The sequence below is a fragment of the Rattus norvegicus genome, chromosome 4 (assembly GCF_021556685.1).
Source record: "Rattus norvegicus strain SHRSP/BbbUtx chromosome 4, alternate assembly SHRSP_T2T, whole genome shotgun sequence".
Taxonomy (NCBI): Eukaryota; Metazoa; Chordata; class Mammalia; order Rodentia; family Muridae; genus Rattus; species Rattus norvegicus.
Genome location: NC_141537.1, coordinates 168,513,248 through 168,531,015, shown reverse-complemented (window position 1 = coordinate 168,531,015; position 17,768 = coordinate 168,513,248). Strand labels below are relative to the sequence as shown.

Genomic DNA, 17,768 nt, shown 5'->3' with positions numbered 1-17,768 from the left:
ATACTGCTATTTATACATTGTTTAAAAATAGGTTTTCTTGTGATATATTCATATGTACATTTCTCACAGGCATTCCTGACATGAGTAAGAACAATGGAGACATTAGTAGCAATAAAAAGTATCTCTGAAAATTAAACGATAACCCTAGTTGTTGGGATGCAGTGGAAGGAGATAAAAGTATAAGGTAAGTCTTAGATACACAGTGTGTCCAAGGCAAGTCTGGGATACTTAAAAGCAAGCAATCAAGCAACAAACAATAATAATTAGACACTAATTAATAAAATTAAAAGAGAAAGAGGACACCACAGCATGTTCCAGAGAAAATCAAGAGTTTAATGGTAGTTGGGGATGAAATTTCATCTCTATCTTCTGTAGAGCTATGAGAAATTCTTAACTTCTGATAGGAATGGTCAGTTTGTTATAAGAGTGTATCTTCTGATAAGTTAAAATTCTGTTCTCTCTCTCTCTCTCTCTCTCTCTCTCTCTCTCTCTCTCTCTCTCTCTTTTTTTTCCGGAGCTGGGGACCGAACCCAGGGCCTTGCGTTTGCTAGGCAGGTGCTCTACCACTGAGCTAAATCCCCAATCTTTCTCTCTCTCTCTCTCTCTCTCTCTCTCTCTCTCTCTCTCTCTCTCTCTCTCTCTCTCACACACACACACACACACACACACACACACACACACACACCAAGAGAGAGAGAGAGAGAGAGAGAGAGAGAGAGAGAGAGAGAGAGAGAGAGAGATGCAAACATCGGTAATGGATGAATGGTATTAGAAGCAATGAGGTAAAGAAATGTCAGAGATGCTTATGGGAAAAGTACAATGATATGTATGTGTAAGTGTATCACAAGAAAAATCAGTATTTTATATGAATAAAAATACTATGTAAAATGTTTAAGAGAATAAATTATGTTATATTCAGGAAAATGATGAAAAATAGGCATGAATATAAAAACCTAAATAATCTAACTTTACATCAGTGCACATGTAGATGGACTCAGTAACTTTCAAAGAAACAACATACAAAATTAAAAAAAAACATTGCTTGTTGGATGAATAGTAATGAAATTGGAGGAAAAAAGAGTCTAATTTGGTCAAACTTCATTATATACTTGTATGGAATTCTTGAAAAATGAAAATAAATCTTTCATTAGTAAACAATTGTATAAATATTCTAAAATTAAAGCAGAAAATGTATTTATAACGTGTAGAACTTAAAGCTGATACCTTTCAATTTTTCATCCCATTTTCCTCTATAATACCTTTCACTCTCAATTCTTCAATAATCTGATTTCTGTGTCCTTTGAGTTCACAAGTGATATTTCAATCAAGATATCACAGGTGTCTTTCATGACACATTACACTCCTCACTTATTGTTGATTCTGAAGGAAATCAGGAAGTAGATCTGAGCTGAATGATATTTAGCACAAGCTACCACTCTGTTCCAGGACATGTAGGCAAGATCAAAGCTGAACAATCAGAACTTAGAACCGTCTTTATATCCCTTAAAGCCCTTAAGTATAGAACAAATATAAACACATAATTAGTAAAGATTTACCAAGTCCTAACATCTTAACTTCAGAACACATACTCATTACTGCATCAGGAAATTAAAACTATTTAGAATGTGGTTAGACACTCTACTGGTTTAAGATAGTTGAAGTAGTTTTCTTTTATTGGGGGAGACAGAACTTAGCATTTTATTTAGATCTTCATTAAACTGTTGGAATTGGAACCAGACATACATAATAAACCTCCAAAAATAGATGCTGAAAGACACTTTATTGCTTAGGGCAAGCAGTCATGGAATAAGCATGAAAACAAGCTGGCTTCTCTGTACCACACCAGCCAATTCAACTTTTGCCATGGCCAGCTGCACCAGATCTGCCCTTCCTTCTGTTAACACCAGCCAGACGCCCTGTAGGTCTAACCCAAAGTTTTTCTGTAGGACACCTTAGCCTACCTAGGAATGCTGGAAACATGTTAAAGGAATCATGGTGTTGAGGAGAAAAAAATCTTTTAAAAGCTGACATCTGAGGTGATGGCTTCTCTGTATTTACACCATATCCCAGAATACAAAAAATAAACAATTAGAAAATGTTCAAGTATGAAGGACTTTCCTTCTCCCCACCAAAACCACTGCTCTCTGAAGGAAGCTGGTTTTTCTGTAGCTATTCCAGCTATTCAGAAAGCTCTGTGGATCTGGTTTTGAAAATAAAGCAAAGTTAAAACCCTTGGAGGAGCTATTGTGCAGTGTGGAGTACTCTTTTGTATAAAGAAAAAAAGTTACCTGGTACCTAACTGAAACCTATAGACCCTCAGATACTGCCCTGTATGACATCAGAAGGGTGTCAAGTGCCTGTTTTTCTAGAGTAAAAGTTGGTGAGATTTGTCTAGTGCTGAAACCATGCATAGGATTGGTTTGCTAAATAAAACATTATTATATAGTCCTCCAAAGACAGCTGAAAAGTAGAAAGATTTTTTAAAATGGTACTGCTTGAGGAGGCAATTCCTAGTAAAATCACCAGGGAGATGGTTTAATTTTAACTGCCTTTGTCTTTGAGTCAGGCTAGAACTACAACTGAAACCTTAATTTCATGCAAGATTGATTGGATAAGAACATTCCCTGACAAAGAACTACATAAATAGAGATGACTGAATTACAGGGAGGATAAGAAAAGGGGCCTCACAGTCAATAAATAGAGCTCAAGACATTACAAATTCATGCTGACAGGGCTGTGGCATTGGCCGTCTATAGTCAAACTGCAAGTAATTAACGTGCATGTTACAAGGACATTTTCAGCATCTGTTGGGAAAGTAATTGGAATTAGGACTTTGGAGGATTAGGTGATACAGTGAAAAAGTTTGATTTCAAAGCATTATTCACTACAGTGTTTGTTTCTAGGCAGTTAATGGGTCACCTATGCTCACTATATCCATTATAATGATGAACAAATATGTAGGGAGAGAATAGCAAGCCCAATTAACAGTCCCACACAAAAGCTAAAATTCATGTCACTGATTGGAGTGACTGCAACTTATCAGATGCTGAAAGATGACAGAAAATTTTAGGAAGAAGGCCCTTTCCATCAGAGCTTGAAGGCTTCTCTGTAACCTATGCCAACAAGTCTGGTAGTGGTGAGAGGGAAGGCTAACACTTTCAAGCTTTTTGGGCACTTCCTATGGCAATCTGTCCCTACCAAAGTGGCCACAGGCTGCAGTCCTCTGATAAATTGGCTTTTTCAAATCAAGATCCCTGACAATAACCCAAGGACAAAGAACAAGATTCTTCTTCACAATTTCTAATTGCTCTCTCTCATTCTGAAAAGTACCATAATGGAAAATGAGATCAACAATGGATAATAAATTCCAATATGAGAGAATAAGAACTCTCCTGCACATACATCCTTTAGTGAGAGATTTTGCCACCCAATGACCAGCATAAACAACTGAGGGGTCCACATTAGTATAATCCTTTCCTGAAAAGGCCCCTATTCCATGAGCTCCCCAACTGCCATAAGTATCCACAATGATTTTTCAGTCATTCAAATCAGCATTGTATCATCCTCAAGGTATTTTCTAAGTACCAGAGCTTTGATAACTTTCTCCTTTAGAGCCTCCCTCATCTCATCAAGACAAACTTCTTCCTCATGATGACTAGATATAACAATTGTGTGGACTCTGATGGGAGCCACAGTACCTTGATCTTGCATATACTGCACAATTACTTGAGTTTTAGAAACTGCATAGCCAAGGCAATGTGCCATTGTGACATCGTTCAGCCAGTTTGGCATTTAGCTTGTGTGCTAAGACAATGGTTAAAGGCATACACTCTACAGTTTCATCAGTGGCATAACAAACATCAAACCCAATGTTTTTTTTTTCATTCTGGTTAAGATGAACACCTGGGTAATATCTGGTGAGTTGTTGTTCTAAGGCAATCAACACATTACAAGTCTTATAGTCAAACCTTTTGGAAGAATCATCGTATCCAATGTCCTTGATGCCTTCACAAACCACTTTCTGGTAATCAATGGCAACTCTGGATGAAATTTCCACAGCAAGAAGGATCATTCAAGTTTAAGAACAGTTTCATGAGCCACTTTAGCATTAGGGTCCTACCGAAGGTGTGCATCAGGAACAGCATCACGGATTTGGTCACAAATCTTATCTGTGTGATCTTCTCCTACTGACTCTGAGGTGAAGAGGAATGTCCTTTCCTTGATGAGTGCAGAAACTGTTGACTACTTTTCTTCCTTAGCAACATTCTTAGAAAATTGGGATACTAGAGGAGCTAGTTAACATTCATGAGGTTTCCAGAATGGTTGTAGATTTATTCTTCAAAGTCTTATCTCTAAAGTATGCAATGTCATCATTAATAATGTCTTACACTTAAGTTCTAGAATGCAACCAAGGAAAATGGCAGCTGGTATCATTTTAGGGTTTCTTGGACCAACAACTCTGAGGGAAATTTCCCCTTTCTGGAACTATATTTTTTTGTTAGGTATTCTATGCTTCTCTGCAAGAAGCACTGACTGCCTAATCAAAGATATGAAAAAATTTCTACATTGATGACTTCAAATCACTGAAGTAAAAGGATGTCAGAAGGTATGAATAGATGGAAAGATCTCCCATTTTATGGTTTAGCATAATTAACATTGTACACATGTCTATCCAATCAAAATTTAGAGATTCAATATACTAATGAAAATATCCATGACATTCTCCAAAGAAATTGTCTAAGTCCTCAATTTCATATAGAGGTACAAAACATTCTGTAGTCAAAATTAACCTGAGGAAAAAATAATGGTCGGTAGATTACAAAATCGTATTTCCAGGAACATTATAGATGTATAGCATTAAAAATATGGTATTAGCAAAAATAAATGCGTGAATTAATTGAAAGAAACAGGAGTCCCACACATGAATGTGCATAGCTAGAACCATGTGATATTTGATTAAAAAGCCAAAAATAAACAATGGAGGGAAGATAGCACCTTCAACAAATTGTCCTAGAAAAACTCAATGTTCACATGTAGAAGAATATTCGATACAAATTCACCACATTATGCAGAAAATAAATTCCAAATGGATCAAATATCTACATATGAAATAATGAAATTATTAGAAGAAAAAGTATGCAGTACTGAATGATATACAAACATAGAGAAGAGTTTTCTTGTTAAGACTCCAGTTAGACTGGATTTAAGGTTAATAATTGACAAACAGGACTACATAAAACTAAAACTCTGTACAGTGAATAAAAAAGTAGTTCAAGTAAAGATAAAGTTCATAAAGTAGGAGAGAATGATTGACAGCTACACTTCTGATAATAGATTAATGTCCAGAATACATAGAGAACTCAAACAGAGAAACAACCCAGAAAACAAAAGGCTCAAATGAAAACTGGGATGTAAAAAATGGCTAACAAATATTGAAGAAAGTGTTCAGAATTCTTAGGAGTTAGATATTTTCAAATTAATTCTACATTGAGATTTCATGAAATTCCAGTCAGAATGGTGAAGAACAAGAAAAGAGCTGACAACATGTGCTGTAGAAGATGTTTAAATGGCAACTCTCCCCTTCAGTTTTGGTGGGAGTTGAAACTAGGGCAATCAATATGGAAATGGAGAAGAGAAATTCTGAAACTCTAAAGTATATTTACCTCACGACCCAGATTCAACATTCCTTGGCATATGCCAAAGGACTCAACCTCCCATTCTTCAACTATTTCTGCATGTTCACTGTCACTCTAGTCATGATAGCTAGGACAGGGAAACTCAATGTTCTATATCTCCTGAGTGGATTAAGAATGTGGTACATACAAACAATGGAATAATACTTGGCTGTAAGAGACAATTGCCCTTTAATATCATTACCACTTTAGATGTTGCCCCAGTAGATAAGGCACATTGACAGTTTCTCATACTGTAACCTACTTTGCTACAGATTCAAAGAAAAATAAAGAAAAGGTCACATAATGGTTGATCAAAGATACCATTGTTTGTCTTGCTTTTATAAAGAGTGTGGCTTTGCATGTTTCAGAAGACAATTGGGAGAAAGTTCAGAGCTTGCTTCAAGATGATTGTGGTGGGGTTGGGGATTTAGCTCAGTGGTAGAGCGCTTGCCTAGGAAGCACAAGGCCCTGGGTTCGGTCCCCAGCTCCGAAAAAAAAGAACAAAAAAAAAGATGATTGTGGTACTGCTGATAGCAGCCTTGCTGGCCCTGAGGCCAGTTCAGAGCACAGATGTGTGTATATCAATGAACGCAGGGTGCGTTCTGGACACATCCAAGAAAAGTAATGGAAAAAGGAGTGGAGAGATGATGGAAATAGTTGAAAAGGACAGGACTGTAGGATTTCTGTAGTAAAGACTAGAAATGTCATGCCCTGACCCTATAACATAGTCTTTTTACTTAATATTATATCTGAAAGCCATAAAATGCTTGAAGAGAACAAGGCAGACCATTTTATTTTTAATAAGTTCTTTACACACTTTAAAGAAACAGTTAAAAAGTCAGATTTGTGAATATATTCTCATAGTCAGAGAATATTAGGAATAGCCAGCTTTACTGCAAAGTTTGTGTCAGAAACATGCTACAAACAAACATATCAGGATTAACTCAAAGTATAGAAATATAGAATAAATTTAATGCTCTAGACACGTAGAAGTATCAGAGACAAATCTACATATTTTACTGAGTTAATATCCACAATATCAAGAGAACATGTATACTTTGGGATTTGCCTCTTGAATGTACTTAGGATTAATGAAAAGTCAAAGGGGTAGGACTTATTCTCCTGGTGAATCATGCAGCCCAATTTTGAAATATGTAGTTAATTACAAATAAGGAGCAGTTTTGCAGCAGTTAGTAGTAGTATTTAAAGTGGGAGAATAAAACAGATCTTTATGCTTTGATTTGGAGGGTAAGAGCATAGGGAAATCCTACATGTTCTTGCTTTCCCATACTTTTCCAAAAACATGTCAGACACTGTTGAGCTCAGATTTTCTTGAAAGTTTTAATCTGGAAGTCACATTTTCTCATAGGACCTCAGTAAACTCTGAAAGTTTGTGATCTCAGTTTTCTCTTTTTCCTAGGCTTTATTTCAGAAGGTCAACAATGCTGAGCCCTCTGTACTCCATGAAGGTAAAGTCCTATCCATCATCCTTTTTAATCGTGCTTTTTAATTATCAGTTTTTCAATGTGTTGTTTCATATTTTTTATCTTAGGGATGAATAGATATTTCTTTAACTGTGCAGATAGATAAATGCTGGAGACATAATTGCATTCAGCCTACTGAATGGAGGGGAGATAAAACTCCCATAATGGCAGAAATAATTGATCTGCTTCCAATGCAAAATCATCACTGTGAAATGAGGCAGAAAATGCAAATGCCTTAATACTGACTACTCTGAGTTTGAAAGGCTCCAAGGTTTCTTCCTTCCTTTGTGTTTCTCTTTAATTCTAGAGCTTCAGGAGGAGTTTTCTCTTTGCCTCTCTGGTTACTAGTTAATTGTCTAAAATGAAACAGGGCACATTATCCTTAGGCATTTAGTGAATTTGTTAGACAGCACTATTGTTATTTATCATTTTCCAGAATTGTAGTATATAATTTATTAAACAGCTAACTTATATTTTATTCTATAAATTGGGAACCTGGAATAAAACCTTTTATACATGTGTAGATCTCATCTAATGCCCTGTAGCACAATTGGAGATGCTTCTGATGTCAATATAGTCTTCTTTTCCATTATTATGCGTCTTTCTTTGGAGACACTTCATGTGCTATGTTAGTAGCCAAACACATCTTGTTCGCCAGATGTAGGAGCATACTTCTATGAGGATTACAAATACAGAAACTTCTGCATTGTTAGAATTTGTAATTAGAAAGAAAGAATGAGTATTTGTAGAAGAGGGAGCTAGCAATTGGCAGACAGGCTCTGAGAGAATGGACCTTGAGATCAGATCAGGAAAAGGAAACAAGAGAGAAGTTATTTATCAGTGTGCTTGTACCATCTGGCCCTTTCTATGCAGATCCTGTGGAACAAAACCAAAGTTCAGAAAAGAATCATCTCCTGTTGAATGATAAACAGCCAGAATCACCACTAGGAGCTAATCATTTGCCTTCAGACACTGCCAGGAATGCACAAGAAAATGAACAGAAAGAAGTAAAAAGGGCTCAAGAGCAACTGCCTTTTTCTCTTGAAAACTCTGCATCAGCCCAAACAGCAAGTCAGCAGCAGGACTCCTCTCAGCAAGAACCTAATCATTCTGGAAGCAGTAGAAGGCAGCAATTTTATTGTCCTGTTTTTGGAATAGGAAGATTAGGACTCTAATGAATTTTCTAATCTGTAGTTATCCAGGACTGGGTTGATTTGTTCAGGTATGCCTTTGAGGAGCATAGCTCCACTGTTCCCTTTTCTCAATGACTACCTTTTCAATTTAGTAGACTTGGTTTATAGAATTACAGGAACACCCTCCCTTGATCCCATGTCTTCTGTGTTCACATTCACTCACGCATTTCATCTTAAGTGTGTACAATGTACCCCATGCTCAGAAACTCAGACTATGGTTATTTTATTATCCTTGATAGATAGTTTCTGGGGAATAGTCCCTAATCTACTACTCTAGCTCTTGGCCTGTTTCCCTTTTCCAGTGATATACCCCAGATTCTTGGGTAGGAGAAAATACCTTTCCTAGAGCAGTCTTTTGGCAACAGAGAAGTGTTTATTCATTTCTAACTATTTCAGTATTCAATTATCCAACACTTTCATAAATGATAAATGTGATATTTAAACTTAGTTTGATCAATCTGAATTTGAATAAATTATAATTGAATTGCATTCTTTAGTTACTAGATCTCTCTTCATGTCTCTGTGTTACTTGCAATACCTGCATTTAATAGAGAGAATTCCTGATCATTTATCTAGAAGGATTGTATACAGCTTCTCTATTTCCTGATGTCATACTCTGGGATGGGCTGATATCTATTTTTGTGATGATATGACTTTTAGTAGTTGCATTTCAGATAGGTTTTTGTCAAACCCAAGCTGGTCTTAAGCTCTGCTTCCTTCAATTCTTCCTTTTAATCTTCTTCCAGATTCTCTGAAGCCCTCTTATGCTTGATTCTGAGTCTTTTAATCTGCTCTCATCTGTTGCTAAATGAAGCATTTAAGGTGCTCTAGTGCACTTTTTCTATTGTAGGTCTATAGGCTGCCTAGCACCTGCTTCTTGAGATTTAAGACATTTTCAGGCAAGAGAGCTCTTTAATGGTATGGGTCTTAAGTTGGATCAGTTATTGGTTATTCAGTCCAGAAAGTTCTGTGCCACTATTACCCAAGCATATTTTGCAGAAAGGAAAAAATTTAATCAAGGTTTTCGTGGTTGGGTTGGTGTTCCATTCTCTCCTCTGGGTGCTTTGACTTGTTAAAGAAGTTGGCCAGTTCACGTTCTCCTTCCCATGTTACTAGCAGTCTTCACTAGGCTCACTCTTATAGATTACAGCTAGTTTCCAGTTTACTAGGCTATTATGTCACCCCTGAAAATCCCCCAATTACAGTCTTCTCTCGGAGGATTATCTCCCTTGATCCCTCCTGTTCTCATCTCCACCTGCCCTCAGTACAACTGCCAACTCAGTTTCATTCACCCTTTCCAGATTGATCCTTGCACTTCCCCTTGAGTTTTATTATTTAGGATTTCTGAAGTCTGTTTGTATCCACATTTTATGGGGTTCTGGATTTTTGGATAGAGTTCTACCAAGTTTAATTGCAGGATTTTCTCATAACTTTTCTCTTTTGGGTGTTGCTTCTGTATTCTCAGGATTATTAAATGAGTGACACCCTGAGGGACTAGATTAATAACAGGGCTGTTTCATAAGTTTTATCTTTTGGGTGCCAGTTCTGGGTTCTAATTACTTCTCTAAATTATTGAGAGATGGAAACATGAGGAATATCTGCTGACCTTTTAAAATGGTGCTTTTCTGAAATGTGACCTCACCATAATTGTGTGTACCATTAAGGGTAGGCCTTTAGCAGGCAGAATCAGATTAAACCCTGGTGAGAAATAATTCAAACAGGAATTGAAATGGCCCATGAAATTAAATTTCACCCTGAAATTTTATTTCAGCTAGAGAAATAATATCTACCCCTGAGGCAGTGATACATGATACATTGCAATATTATAAACTAACATGCCATTGTTTATCATTTCTTGTGCTTCAATAAATGGATGTAGTAAAATGTGAAGTCTTCAGAACAAAAGGACATATTCACACAACTAAAAATTGAATGGAAAGGCCAATTCTATCTTTTCCTCTAACTAGGTTCAGAACTCATAAGGACTAAAATGTACCTCCCTCTAATTTTGAATTTAATTTAATTTTGTTGCTGTTGCTGTTGCTGCTGCTGCTGCTGTTTTAATCAGAGTCTTACTACATAGCCCTGGTTGACCTGGCACTCGCTTTAACTAGAGAAAATTGTGACCTTCTGAGTATTGGATTTACAGGCATGCACCAGTAAGTCTGACATGCTCTATCTCTTTCTCATTATTTCTCTTTCCCTTTTCCATTCCTTCTCATTTAATCCCTTTGTAACTTTAGCTAAGTAAGTAAGGTTCTTTTCAAACATAACTATCCATAGACTTCAATGGCTCTCACCCCTTGTTGTAAAACATTTCAAATGCCCGTTTTTACTTCCAATTTCTTGTTTTGTTGAGTTCACATTTTCATATTTGTTGGAGTTATTTCTTTCTCCTATGAAGATTTCATTTTCCTATGGTCATTAGCATCTTTCCTCTCAAATCCATGTTCTACTTGACATCATTCTATAATGAAATATTCATTTTGATTCTTCTGTTTAAACTTCAAATGATGAAATGTGTAAAACACAAAATATAGCACAGTGATTCACTACAAACTTAATATGAAATTATGGAGAGACACTGGCAACTGAGTCTCTTTTATGGTTCTTTAAAATCATCACATAAAATTGACTGGTCAAAGAGAAAACAAATCTGGAAACTCTTGGGCACATTGTTCATACCTCCATGTGGCCCTAAATAAAAACAACAACAACTAAAACAGCAACAAAAAAGCAGTGAAAATCTGAATGTCAGAATCCTAGTGTGTTCCTATATATACACCAAACAGTGGGACCAACAATTGAGCAAACAGTCTTCAACCCATCAAATTTCATATGAATGGCAGAAGAGGCCAAATCCCAGAAGACTTGGCTTTCTGCAGCTCCAAGTTCCACAGGATATGAAGTATGGCCTTTGTCATAGGAATGTCTGAGAGGGAAGACTTATAGATTCATAGTGAATAGAAAGGAAGCAATAAGTTATCGGAATTGGATACAGGTTCAGGAAGAGAAAAAAAGAAGCAAAAGTTCATGATAAAAGCATAGGTGGGTGACATGGGCAGGGCATTTAAAATATAATCTGGTTTATTATTTTAATTGATGTCACAATATAGCTGGTTCAGTTAAGTACAATATCAGTGGCATAGTCAAAATACTCGATCCATATGATCAGGTGTTCTCTTTGTCTTGGATCCCTGTCACTTCTGCAGCCTTTTAATAAGTATGATCTAAGGTCATGTTTTCCTGACCAGGAAATATAAACCTTAAACAAATAAATCAATCTTAGAATGCAATTATCAGTGGTAGAAAGGATCCTCCCTCTGTTTACCTTACACCTAATTGCAAACAGCACGTCCATGCTTTAAGGAATTAAAAAAGTTTCTGGGAAGGGAATCAGTCAGCAGTTCTCTGCACCTAAATCCTGTGGAAGGGAAAGCTAAACCTTCAGAGGGGCACACATGCCTGGGAAGCCAGAAGAGACTACAGTCTACCCACATTTCTGTCTCCAGAGGAAAACACCTAATGCCATCTGGGACCCCAGTGCAACAGGGCTCTGGGAAAAGGCAGCGCAGACCCTCCTGGTTGCTGCCCTCACCAAGAGCTCAAAAGCAGCCCCCCAGGAGCTAATTGAGCCGAGGGACCACAGGTAAGACCAACTTTTCTGCTCCAAACAACCTCCCTGGTGGACTCAGGACACAGGCCAACAGAAACAGCTGAAGACCAGAAGACAGGAAAGACTACACACCTGAAAGCAGAACACTCTGTTCTCATAACTGGCTGAAAGAAAACAGGAAAACAGGTCCACAGCACTCCTGACACACAGGCCTATAGGAAGGTCTAGCCACTGTCAGAAATAGCAGAACAAGGTAACACCAGAGAAAACCTGATGATGAGAGGCAAGCACAGGAACCCAAGCAACAAAAACCAACACTACATGGCATCATTGAAGCCCAATTCTCCCACCAAAGCAAACACCGAATATCCAAACACAGCAGAAAAGCATGATCTAGATTTAAAATCACATTTGATCATGATGCTGGAGGACTTCAAGAAAGACATGAAGAACTCCCTTAGAGAAACCCAGGAAATCATAAATAAACAAGGAGAAGCCTATAGAGAGGAATCACAAAAATACCTGAAAGAATTCCAGGAAAACAAAATCAAACAGGAGAAGAGGTTAAAATGGAAATAATAGCAATCAAGAAAGGACACAGGGAAACAACCCTGGATATAGAAAAACCAAAGGAAGAGACAAGGAGCCATAGATACAAGCATCACAAACAGAATACAATAGATAGAAGAGAGAATCTCGGGAGCAGAAGTTTCCAGAGAAATTGTCGACACAACGGTCAAAGAAAATGTAAAACAGAAAAAGCTACTTCAAAACATACAGGAAATCTAAGACTCAGTGAGAAGATCAACCTAAGGATAATAGGTATAGAAGAGAGTGAAGACTCCCAGCTCAAAGGACTAGTAAAGCCGGATGTAGATCGCTCCTGAGAGACACAGCCAGAATACAGCAAATACAGAGGCGAATACCAGCAGCAAACCACTGAACTGAGAATAGGACCCCCGTTGAAGGAATCAGAGAAAGAACTGGAAGAGCTTGAAGGGGCTCGAGACCCCATATGTACAACAATGGCAAGCAACCAGAGCTTCCAGGGACTAAGCCACTACCTAAAGACTATACATGGACTGACCCTGGACTCTGACCTCATAGGTAGCAATGAATATCCTAGTAAGAGCACCAGTGGAAGGGGAAGCCCTCGGTCCTGCTAAGACTGAACCCCCAGTGAACTAGACTGTTGGGGGGAGGGGGACAATGGGGGGAGGGTGGGGAGGGGAACACCGATAAGAAAGGGGAGGGGGGAGGGGGATGTTTGCCCGGAAACTGGGAAAGGGAATAACACTCGAAATGTATATAAGAAATACTCAAGTTAATAATAAAAAAAAAGATACTAGAAAAGAAAAAAAAATCATAGAAGAAAACTTCCCTAACCTAAAGAAAGAGATGCCCATAAACATACAAGAAACCTACAGAACTCAAAATAGATTGGACCAGAAAAGAAATTCCTCCTGTCACATAATAGTCAGAACACCAAATACTCAAAATAAAGAAAGAATATTAAAAGCAGTAAGGGAAAAAGGTCAAGTAACATATAAAGGCAGACCTAACAGAATCACACCAGAGTTTTCGCCAGAGACTATGAAAGCCAGAAGATCCTGGACAGATGTCATACAAACCCTAAGAGAACACAAATGCCTGCCCAGGTTACTGTATCCTGCAAAACTCTCAATTAACAAAGATGGAGAAACCAAGATATTTCTTGACAAAACCAAATTCATACAATATCTTTCTGCAAAACCAGCACTGCAAAGGATAATAAATGGTAAAGCCCAACATAAGGAGGCAAGCTACACCCTAGAAAAAGCAAGAAACTAATCATCTTGGCAACAAAACAAAGAGAAGAAAAGCACACAAACATAATCTCACATCCAAATATGAATATAACAGGAAGCAATAATCACTATTCCTTAATATCTCTCAACATCAGTGGTCTCAACTCTCCAATAAAAAGACGTAGATAAACAAACTGGATGTGCAATGAGGACCCTGCATTCTTCTGCCTACAGGAAACACACCTCAGAGACAAGGACAGACACTACATCAGAGTGAAAGGTTGGAAAACAAATTTCCAATCAAATGGTCTGAAGAAGCAAGCTGGAGTAGCCATTCTAATATCGAATGAAATCAATTTTCAACTAAAAGTCATCAAAAAAGGTAAAGAAGGACAGTTTTTACTCATCAAAGGAAAAATCCACCAAGATGAACTCTCAATCCTAAATATCTATGCTCCAAATAAAGGGCACCTACATACATAAAAGAAACCTTACTCACATAAACACACATTGCGCATCACACAATAATAGTAGGAGATTACAACACCCCACTGTCATCAATGGACAGGTCATGGAAACAGAAATTAAACAGAGATGTAGACAGACTAAGAGAAGTCATGAACCAAATGAACTTAATAGATATTTATAGAACATTCTATCCTAAAGCAAAAGTATATACATTCTTCTCAGCACATCATGGTACCTTCTCCAAAATTGAGCTTATTATTGGTCAAAAAACAGGCCTCCACAGACACAGAAAAATAGAAATAATCCCATGCATCCTATCAGACTACTACGGCCTAAAGCTGGTCTTCAATAACAATAAGGAAGAACGCCCACATATACATGGAAGTTGAACAATGCTCTACTCAATAATAACCTGGTCAAGGAAGAAATAAAGAAAGAAATTAAAGACTTCTTAGAATTTAATGAAAATGAAGGTACAACATACCCAAACTTATGGGACACAATGAAAGCTGTGCCAAGAGGAAAACTCATAGCTCTGAGTGCCTGCAGAAAGAAACAGGAGAGAGCATATGTCAGCAGCTTGACAACACACCTAAAAGCTCTAGAACAAAAATAAGCAAATATACCCAGGAGCAGTAGAGGTCAGGAAATAATCAAACTCAGAGCTGAAATCAACGAAGTAGAAACAAAATGGACCATAGAAAGAATCAACAGAACCAAAGGTTGGTTCTTTGAGAAAATCAACAAGATAGATAAACCCCTAGCCAGACTAATGAGAGGACACAGAGAGTGTGTCCAAATTAACAAAATCAGAAACGAACAGGGAGACATAACTACAGATTCAGAGGAAATTCAAAAAATCATCAGATCCTACTACAAAAGCCTATATTCAACAAAACTTGAAAATATGGAGGAAATGGACAATTTCCTAGACAGATACCAGGTACCAAAGTTAAATCAGGAACAGAGAAACCATTTAAACAACCCCATAACTCCTAACGAAATAGAAGCAGTCATTAAAGGTCTCCCAACCAAAAAGAGCACAGAGCCAGACAGAATCAGTGCAGCAATCTTTCAGACCTTCATAGAAGACCTCATACCAATACTATCCAAACTATTCCACAAAATTGAAACAGATGGAGCACTACCAAATTCCTTCTATGAAGCCACAATTACTCTTATACCTAAACCACACAAATACCCAACAAAGAAAGAGAACTTCAGACCAATTTCCCTTATTAATTTCGACACAAAAATACTCAATAAAATTCTGGCAAGACGAATCCAAGAGCACATTAAAAAAATCATTCACCATGATCAAGTAGGCTTCATCCCAGGCATGCAGGATGGTTTAATATATGGAAAACAATCATCGTGATCCATTACAAAAACAAACTGAAAGAGCAAAACCACATGATCATTTCATTAGATGCTGAGAAAGCATTTGACAAAATTCAACACCCCTTCATGATAAAAGTCCTGGAAAGAATAGGAATTCAAGGCACATACCTAAACATAGTAAAAGCCATATACAGCAAACCAGTTGCTAACATTAAACTAAATGGAGAGAAACTTGAAGCAATCCCAGTAAAATCAGGGACTAGACAAGGCTGCCCACTCTTTCCCTACTTATTCAATATAGTTCATGAAGTTCTAGTCCGAGCAATCAGCCAACAAAAGGAGATCAAGGGGATACAGATTGGAAAAGAAGAAGTCAAAATATCAGTATTTGCAGATGATATGATAGTATATTTAAGCGATCCCAAAAGTTCTACCAGAGAACTACTAAACCTGATAAACAACTTCAGCGAAGTGGCTGGGTATAAAATTAACTCAAATAAATCAGTAGTCTTCCTCCACACAAAAGAGAAACAAGCTGAGAAAGAAATTAGAGAAACGACACCCTTCATAATAGTCCCACATAATATAAAATACCTCGGTGTGACTTTAACCAAGCAAGTAAAAGACCTGTACAATAAAACTTCAAGCATCTGAAGAAAGAAATTGAAGAAGACCTCAGAAGATGGAAAGATCTCCCATGCTCATGGATTGGCGGGATTAATATAGTAAAAATGGCCATTTTACCAAAAGCGATCTACAGATTCAATGCAATCCCCATCAAAATACCAATCCAATTCTTCAAAGAGTTAGACAGAACAATTTGCAAATTCATCTGGAATAACAAAAAACCCAGGATAGCTAAAACTATCCTCAACAATAAAAGGACTTCAGGGGAAATCATTAACCCTAAACTCAAGCAGTATTACAGAGCAATAGTGATAAAAACTGCATGGTATTGGTACAGAGACAGACAGATAGACCAGTGGAATAAAATTGAAGATCCAGAAATGAACCCACACACCTATGGTCACTTGATTTTTGACAAAGGAGCCAAACCATCAAATGGAAAAAAGATAACATTTTCAGCGAATGGTGCTGGTTCAACTAGAGGTATGTGTGTAAAAGAATGCATATCGATTGATGCTTATCACCCTGTACAAAGCTTAAGTCTAAGTGGATCAAGGACCTCCACATCAAACTAGATACACTCAAAATAATAGAAGAAAGGGTGGGGAAGCATCTCGAACACATTGGCACTGAAGAAAATTTCCTGAACAAAACACCGATGATCTATGCTCTAAGACCAATTTTCGATAAATGGGATCTCATAAAACTGCAAAGCTTCTATAAGGCAAAGGACACTGTTGTTAGGACAAAATGGCAACCAATAGATTTGGAAAAGATCTTTACCAATCCTACAACAGATAGAGGGCTTATATCCAAAATATAAAAAGAACACAAGAAGTTCGACTGCAGGGAGACAAATAACCCTATTAAAACATGGGGTTCAGAGCTAAATAAAGAATTCACAGCTGAGGAATGCCAAATGACTGAGAAACACCTAAAGAAATGTTCAACATCTTTAGCCATAAGGGACATGAAAATCAAAAGAACCCTGAGATTTCACCTCACACCAGTGAGAATGGCTAAGTTCAAAAACTCAGGTGACAGCAAATGCTGGCGAGGATGTGGAGAAAGAGGAGCACTCGTCCATTATTGGTGGGATTGCAGACTGGTACAACCATTCTGGAAATCAGTCTGGAGGTTCCTCAGAAAATTGGACATTGAACTACCTGAGGACCCAGCTATACCTCTCTTTGGCATATACTCAAAATATGCCCTAACATATAACAAAGACACATGGTACACTATGTTCATAGCACCCTTATTTATAATAGCCAGAAGCTGGAGAGAACCCATATGTGCTTCAATCGAGGAATAGATACAGAAAATGTGGTACATTTGCACTATGGAATATTACTCAGCTATCAAAAACAATGACTTTATGAAAATTGTTGGAACTGGAAAATATCATCCTGAGTGAGCTAACCCAATCACAGAAAGACATACATGGTATGCACTCATTGATAAGTGGCTATTAGCCCAAATGCTTGAATTACCCTAGATCCCTAGAACAAATGAAACTCAATACAGATGATCAAAATGTGAATGCTTCACTCCTTCTTTAAATGAGGAAAAAGAAT

General features: G+C 37.4%; 1 protein-coding gene and 1 pseudogene across 2 annotated transcripts; one reads left to right on the top strand and one right to left on the bottom strand.

Moving 5' to 3' along the window:
* Positions 1 to 3,175: 3,175 nt before the first annotated feature.
* On the bottom strand, positions 3,176 to 5,925 carry LOC147995103 (S-adenosylmethionine synthase pseudogene; annotated as a pseudogene). Its single transcript, XR_015685862.1, has 2 exons — positions 5,878 to 5,925; positions 3,176 to 4,242 (listed from the first exon to the last, which is right to left on the bottom strand). The product of XR_015685862.1 is annotated as an S-adenosylmethionine synthase pseudogene (transcript).
* Positions 5,926 to 6,051: 126 nt separating this feature from the next.
* Positions 6,052 to 8,841, top strand: LOC108350777 (uncharacterized). The gene is made up of 3 exons (XM_087659612.1): positions 6,052 to 6,247; positions 7,096 to 7,144; positions 8,033 to 8,841. The coding sequence occupies exons 1-3, from the start codon at positions 6,188 to 6,190 to the stop codon at positions 8,332 to 8,334; spliced, it is 411 nt and encodes a 136-aa protein (XP_087515738.1). The 5' UTR covers positions 6,052 to 6,187; the 3' UTR covers positions 8,335 to 8,841.
* Positions 8,842 to 17,768: the final 8,927 nt, after the last annotated feature.

What these genes read in the sequence shown, in the direction of transcription:
- LOC108350777 (XM_087659612.1), top strand. Translation starts at nt 6,188, where the DNA reads ATGATTGTGGTACTGCTGATAGCAGCCTTGCTGGCCCTGAGGCCAGTT. An exon ending in GGCCAGTTCAGAGCACAGAT is followed by an intron (nt 6,248 to 7,095) that starts GTGTGTATATCA and finishes TCTTTTTCCTAG; the next exon opens with GCTTTATTTCAGAAGGTCAA. An exon ending in GCCCTCTGTACTCCATGAAG is followed by an intron (nt 7,145 to 8,032) that starts GTAAAGTCCTAT and finishes CTTTCTATGCAG; the next exon opens with ATCCTGTGGAACAAAACCAA.